Below are 8096 nucleotides of genomic sequence, written 5' to 3' on the forward strand. Positions count from 1 at the left end.
AGTTGTAATAGTTCTTTTGCACTCTACTAGCCGAATTATATTGTTGACCCAGGCTCTCAGCAAATGAAAACAGTTTCGGTACAAGCATCAGAAATATGATGCTTAGATATGGTCTTACTGTTACCATACTATTAACCCATTAAAAGCAAATATGTTAGGAGACCAATTACAACAAAAAGATCACCACCAGACTCTGGCCTACATTCATGTAATATAACAAGTGGATGTACATTGTTTTACTCTTATAAATATAACAAACTACTATACTGAGAATTTCACGCCTTCATCGTCAGTGGAAGTGCCCTTGAAGATTGCAAGCTTTCCTTTGTGTTCCAATAGCTTGAGAGCTCTCATAAGAACAGTCCGGTCCATCCCATGCAGCTCTTCATCACAGAACACAGATTATCATTACACTTGCATGTACATTTATTTTTCAATAGGCTAAAAGTAAATTAAAAAATGCCATTGTGAATAAACAAAAAGACCAAAATCGACACCCTCCCTTCCAAAGAAAATAATAGGAATGTTTGTTGACACAATGTATCCCATCTTGCATCAAAAAAATAAGGACAAAGATTTTCTGTGTTGGAATAACATTTGGTACCAATAACCTTTGTATCCGTCTAAATTTGCAGTATCAACAATGGCTATACATAGTAAAACAACGGATCAGGGTCAAGTCAAATTATAGGCATGGAATGTCAATTTTAGATATATACAATTATAATTCTCATGATTTAGAAGCAACTTAGATTTCAGGTTCAGCTGCATAATTACCTGTGCCACGCGATTCAGTTCCCAGGCATATCTCCTCCAGAGTCATCACACTATCCTCCAATCCATTATCTCGCACCTGTAAATTTAGCGAGATAAATTAACTGAATGCAATGAATCTAATTACGGGTACCCTTCAGTGGTACATGTAAGTATGCAACTTACATAGCGTAAAATCAATTCTGCCCAATCTTGTATCCTATGCCAAAGTATAAGACACTTTCGATGACTTTTATCCATCCATTCTGCACGTCCTGTCACATAAAATTCAAATAATGAGTTCTCATTCAACATTGGGTTTAATTTGATGATGTCATAATATAAGATACCATTTTATTGTTCAAATCCTAGTTTAGTTGTAAAGAACTTGTGAAGGATTTTAAAAATGAACAGGTGATTCATAGGCTTGATGTAAAAAAAAATAATCAACGCCCAACTCTACAAAGTGTACTCCTAGAACTACAGTTAGGACATTGGTTGATGCGAGACCTCAGAGACATGGAAGACAATATACAAAGTGAAGAAACTGAAGATACATGAAGTTATCAAAGAATTTAAGACTAGAAATTTATAAGATTTTCTTTTCAAGGAAAACAATTGGTGACTAGAAGATTATCTTAACTTTAGAGGTCATCAAATGAAAAAGAGATGACCCTATGAATCAATCCAAGGAAAACTCATGTCTGAAGGATCGGGCTTTGAAAATCAAGGACTTCAGAAAAAAAACAGATCAGGCTGAAACTATCTAAATTTGGGTTGGTGATGATGATTAACAGACCCTTGACTAAATGACGTGTAGCTACCTCTACACTCTACAGTACAAATCAATTATTGACGATCCATCAGAGCTTTCCAAGACAGTAAAATGTTCATTGTTTCAGAGCTAGAAAGAGTGTGGGGATATTAATAAAGGACTCTAAAAAGATATATGGTGAAGGGCGGCCACTAGCAGATAAATGAGGACTCTGCACGAGTGAAACCTGCAAACACACTGCAAGCCTAATGCAGGAAAGTACGGTCCCAAATAGGACTCTGCATAAAGAAGGCTTCAGGCAAGTAGATAAGGGGAAGTGACCATAATTTCATCCGATAAGGATAAGATCCTTGAATGCAAGGGTGCAAAATATTTCAGGGATTGTAAGTGTTTGTGTCAATCCCTGTATAAAGTTGGGCAGACAGCATAATTCAGCATAAAAGCTCTGTAGAAGTTGCATTCCTCAGAAGGGGATATCATAATTTTTATTAATGCTAAGTTAAGGAAAGATTTCTTGTATGGACTTAGCAATGAGTGAAGTCGGGATGGAATTGCTAAGGCCTAAGGCACATGCTTAATGGTACAGTATAATAGTATATCACAAGGTCAAAATATGAATGGTGATAGTTGACCTTATAATGTCTAAGAAATAACAAGAGCACGTAACTTACCTATAACATGAAATAACAAGAGATATCTAAATCATCAATATTCAAGATTAGGATAAAGAAAAAACCATCTGAAACCAATGCTGACAAAAATGCATCCTTGGCTTCATGAGTAAGAGACCCTGTAGCACAAAATATAACATGGTCCGCAAGTGACAATCGAAAAACAGAAAATATTTAAAGCAGTTTTACATCCAAAATAACATTTTGCTAATATAAGTATGACCTCTAGTTCCTAATTTCCATTAAGGTGCACAACGTATTCAGTTTTATATTAAGCAGCATTCCAAACCATTGAAGGTGGTAATTTTTGCTTCTTTGAGGGAGGAGAAACATCCAGACATCAAGTCAAGCTTGATACCAATCCCTTAGAAGATTACTTAATCAAATTTTGCAGATAATAGCCAATCATATGGAATATTATATTTCGGATAACAGTGAAAACTATCAGAAACTTACTCTCAATTGTGGGATTTGTGAACAATGGGAGGTCTTTCTCTAATTCAACCACAAATATCTTTTGAGTTCTACAATAATCAAGTATCAGCTCCTTCCAAAGTTGTATCTGCTTCTCTCGAGTGTCTTTCACTGGCTGCAACCTGTAGCAAATATATATAATAAAATGATATTAATTTAATAGTTTACCAGAACTAGACCGTTTGTTGTTTGTCAGGCAATAACCAATTGGACATCATATTTGGACATTAAATGTCACACACATTAAATAACTGCTTAAATTAAAGTGCCATAAATACGGAAGCACATTTTTGTCCTGTTTATTAAAGGACATCCTTAGCGTCAGCCACTCGAATTGTAGAACAGTGACCGGAAATGTATTCATAAGCTTTAGATGTCGTGCTCTATTAAATTCAGGATAAGTCCAAAACTTGATATATACAGCAAGTATGTGTACAATTAAATGTTGGTTGAAGCTTTACGCCCTTCATTTTTTTTGGCATTGTATCATTCTCATGGAACTGTATCATGTTTGATACATGCACAATTGTAAACTGAAAAGGAGGGCTTCCGGTAGAGAACTGCGTATTAAATTTCATTAACTATAATTGTATATAATTGGTGTATACGATCTGATCTCTGGCTTGACGTCAGTCAGGGTCAGCAACCCAATATAGTAAAGTATATAGATAACAAACGTGTATACGAGCTCATCTCTGGCTTGACATCAGTCAGCAACCCGATTTAGTAAAGTATATAGATATCAAACCAGAACCATTACAGGGAAAACATTAGGACATAAACTGAATATGTGTGATATAGTGAGATAATCTAAAGAAACAAATATAAATTGATAAAATTACGTGAAGTATGGTGGATAATTGAAGAACTGGGGCAGCTTAAAATCACCAAGTTTCTGCATGATTCCAGCCCTCCCTTTATAAGCAACCTAGAATTGCACATGCATTAGCAAGAAAAGGTTATTCTAGCTGACGTTCACAAAGTATGGCAAAGTTGTGATATGTCTTTTGTGAAGTACAAGCTCTAAAACTATTGCAACTATGGTTGATAAAAGAAATCAAACTTTTACTTCCATAACCTGGTAGTTCTTAACTACAGTAGCAACATGTAGAGACTAACTGTTTTTGCTTATGTATGATAGCTGCAATTGAGGGTTTACCAATATGAACTAAATAAATTCTATAGTACACACACACCCACCCACCCTCACCACTTCCATCATCAATTCACGAAACACATATACATATGCCTATATAGAAGCAATCTCAAAAGTGATTATATAAAGTTAAAACAAATCAATTAAAAACAAATTAGAGATAATGTTACTAGTACAATTTAATTTCGGAGAGAATTGGGCAAAACAATATTACCCTTAACAAATTTTCTCTATGGATTGAACCCTAATACTTGATTTCCATTGCAAAATAAGCAGTATCAAGATAGTCGAATATATCAAAGTATGAATTTAAATTTTAAAATGCCCCCACCCCTTTCCCATTAATTTCCGTAGCCTCGATAAATTAAAAATCTCGACCAAATAATGTTTTGCAAAGTCTCTTTTTACTGGAACACAATTACTCTATTATGTCAATTACAATAATCTACTCCAAGCAAGCAACAGGATAGCAATGTAGCTTCAATTAGTCAATGTGTACATTTGATTAACATATTAAAGATAACCATCATAACACAAATATGAAGGGATCAATACATACATACATGACATTTACATAAGCATGTTTTTATCAGCCACCTCAAATATGAATTGGTTGAGACATTTTATCAAACAAAATTGTCGCCAAATTAATTTAGACAAGTGGAAAACAAAAAACCCCGTAAACGGTAGAGATTAATAAGATGTTGTGAAAGATTTATACAAATATCAACAAAAAGACTTACAAAATTATGCGAGAGAAGACTACTAGCAGAGATTCAAGAACAACTGTATTTTGACCGATTTAATTTAACAAGTGCAGTTCAATTTACTCTTTTAATTGGCAGTTGATGGCCGGTATAATACTTTCGTCTAAAGATTATTTTGATAAATGAATGAAATTAGCAGCATTCATTAACACAAACTATTACAGGACAACAAAAAATATATAAATGTATGGTATTCCTTCTTATAAATAAAAAAAAATTGCAACATTGTATTCTCAAATAATGATCCTCTAAATTATATTAACGAATAATTAAAAAACATATAAATGCACCAGAAAAATGCGATCGTGATATGCAAAGAAAAAAAAGAAAACAACATGGACTATTGCTTTGTAAAATACTTGAATATAAATGTAAGGATTTTCTTCGTCAAAAAATTTTGAGCGTTAAACAAAACGTGTACTTAGATTTTTAATGGTTACATCTGTTCTTATGGATCATAAGAAGAGATTTCAGTAACAATCGGAAAAATTTGTTAAGTAGTATAATATTATAGCCAAAATTTGGTACAAAAGATATCCGGATCAAATTTAAGTCAACATAATTTAATAAGGGCGGACGACCAAGGACGAACGACCAAGGAAGGACGTCCAAGGAAATGGGTTTTTACTGGAAAAATTAGGGCGAGCCCAAACCTTGGAAAAGTTAGGGCGCGCCCAAACCTTGGACGAGTTAGGGCGAGCCCAAACCTTGGACAGCTTGGCACGTGCCAAAACCCTTGGACATATCAGGGCAAGCCCTTACCGTTGGACAAGTTAGGGCGAGCCCTAAATATGTGATTGACAGATTCCTTGGACGGATTCCTCGGACGGATTCCTCCGACTTGATTACTTTGACAGATTCATACCCTGGATTTCCATGAAAGGGTTAAGGCGAGCCCTAAATCGTTGAATAAGTTAGGGCGCGCCCTATAATGAAGAATGATAAAAAAAGAGATCAAAGGCTGATGACACAGGGCGGCACCAATATGTTTGGGCGCGCCCTTATCTTTTACTTGGCACAAAATGCAACTTTGACATGCTACTTGGACGGACTCTTTGGATGATTCAAGGAAGAAAGAGATTATTATTACTAACCTATTTGATGCAGGTACTCTATTGAAGAACTCCTTCCTGTAGCACATCTACAGGAAAGGCGGTGTCCGTGGTCAAAGACCTCCAGGGGTATACCTGGACGGAAGGTCTTCTCCTGTAGTCAATGAGTGTCCTCATTGGGGATGTGGGGTAAATTCTGGTGTGTGCTTTGGGAGCTCTGTCTCTGTAGTCAACGGGTGTCCTCGTTGGGAGACTTCGGAGTATCCTGCACTTTGCACCCAAAAGTTTGGGATCACTGGTCCTGTAATCTGGTAGGGGCTCCTTATCGGGGGACAAGGATGCGTCCAACATTTGGGGTGAACCCCGACTATACCTGCGTCCACAGACTAGAGAAACAGCTGGTAGCGGAGGGTTATCCTTGGCCAGGGAGATGCCTTATCCGTGAAGTCTCGAAGCCGCGGGCAAGCCTTGGACCTTTGTGGTTGGGCCTCATCGGCGGACATTCCTAAAGCTAGTAGAAGACGGTTTCCAGTAGGTTTCCTAATGGGCCTCAGGATAAGAAATCTAAGCCCCTTAGATTTCTTGTTCCCCAAGAACTACGTGGGCTTGATTCCCTATAAATAGGGATACATAGGCAAATTATAAGGGGTCGAAAGCGAGAGCCTTAAGGAGCCATTATCAACCCTAAGCAATCTCAGCCACCAATAATCACCACCACCAAACACTGTTCATGTTTTCCGGCGAACACTGTTCATCGGATCCACCAGTTACTGTTCATGTTTCTGATAAAAAACCACCGTCATAGATCTTGTTTCCGGCTACGAACCTCAAACTTTGTTGCTCCCAAATTACTCCGTCAACAAATTGGCGCTAGAAGGAGGGGCTGATCAAGATCTGCATCTAGGAGGAAAGATGTCTCAGTATGTTGAAGGTTCTTTATAACAAGATTCAAAGGATAGCCATGACAAGGTTGCAGGACGGGTTAACGAAGAAGATCCACGGATAACGGTTTCGGTCGAGGATTCGAGAGATATCTAAAGACAGTTTGGATCTTAAGGATAGTTTTGGAAGATGGGTTTTTGGTTGTTGCAGAGTTATCGTTCGAAAGGTTACTTGAAGATGATGACCTCCGATTAACGACGATGGACGAGGATAGCCGGGTGATAGCTCCAAGTAAGATCTGAAAGAGATCTACAAAGGAACTACGAAGATGGCCGCGGAAGGATCTAAGAAGATGCAAATCATAATTTCATGTTTATCGGAGATGACCTTACAGAGTTAGATGCTCCCTCCAAGAATAAAATCCTTGTCGAGGTAGATGCTCCCTCCAAGAATGAATGTCTTGTCGAGGTAGATGTTTCTCTTTCAGAGGACGCGCCCTCAAAGGAAATTTTTTTTTTTCGAGGTAGATACTTCACTTTCAGAGGACACTCCCTTAGGGGGTAGACCTCCTTTAACTTTAGCTTAAGACAACACTTTGGGAGGAAGGCATTAAACGCGCACTCAGGTTGAAAGGAACGTCCATACTCGAACTGTAAGGAAACACCTAAACTTAGGATCAAAGAAATTTTGGGACAAAGTAGAAGTGAAAACCAATTAATTTCGTTACAAGGCGAAGCGCAGACAAACATTTGGACTAATCAGTCAGCCTCCGTCCTTGGGGGGGGGGGTTATCAGATGACTCCTAACATCCAAAATATACATGTTAATTGAAACATAGTAATGATGCAGAGAGAAACCAAGAATTTGGCGGTGCTGAAAAGAAACAGATGACCAAGTTACAAGGATGCGCGTCCTGCACTCTACAATAAAAATTGAAGAGATCGAGTATTCGCTTTAGAATCAGTATTGCGATACCAATGTACATAGAAGTGATATCTAAAAAGAAATTTGAGAGAGCGGGGTCGTACATGTGTTTACATGTGTGAAGACGCGCCTTGGAAGTTTAATGCTATTATATGGTGATTATTGGGTGTTAAAATATTTAAAAATAAAAGGGTTATGTCTATGCACATAATTTTTTTAACGGTTTTTCTACTTTTAAATGATAAAAGAATCAACCATCCATCCTTCCAAGTAGTAGTCTTGAAGGCGCGCCAAGGAAATTTCATGAGTGAGCCACGAGGCTTCGGTTCTCGTGAAAGTCTCTTTATTAGATATAATATGGTAAATTATTGGAGGCTGCAACTCTACTAGTAAAATAAAATGATTTCAACCTAAATGTGAGGCATGGCAGTGCAGGAATATCTGAAAAACATGGCAAAGCATGATGGTAGAGGCGCACCTTCTTTTTGTTTTTTAAGTGAATGATGAAATGGAAGCTGCCAAATTTTGCATATTAGTGGGTTGACTTGCGAGGTGTCTAGCTACTGGGAATAAAAGATAGCAATATTGTTACATGTCTGCGCGTGAACATGATTGAGGCAACATCTTGGTGTTTGCAACAAA

General features: G+C 37.4%; 1 protein-coding gene across 1 annotated transcript; it reads right to left on the reverse strand.

Annotated features, from left to right (window-relative positions):
• Window positions 1-139: 139 nt before the first annotated feature.
• LOC141724317 (vacuolar protein sorting-associated protein 25) lies at window positions 140-4728 on the reverse strand. Its single transcript, XM_074526415.1, has 7 exons — window positions 4573-4728; window positions 3516-3601; window positions 2656-2795; window positions 2265-2318; window positions 940-1028; window positions 778-853; window positions 140-383 (listed from the first exon to the last, which is right to left on the reverse strand). Exons 2-7 carry the CDS (start codon window positions 3572-3574, stop codon window positions 262-264), a joined length of 540 nt encoding a protein of 179 aa, XP_074382516.1. The 5' UTR covers window positions 3575-3601; window positions 4573-4728; the 3' UTR covers window positions 140-261.
• Between the last annotated feature and the right edge of the window lie 3368 nt (window positions 4729-8096).

This window comes from Apium graveolens, chromosome 5, assembly GCF_009905375.1.
Source record: "Apium graveolens cultivar Ventura chromosome 5, ASM990537v1, whole genome shotgun sequence".
NCBI lineage: Eukaryota > Viridiplantae > Streptophyta > Magnoliopsida > Apiales > Apiaceae > Apium > Apium graveolens.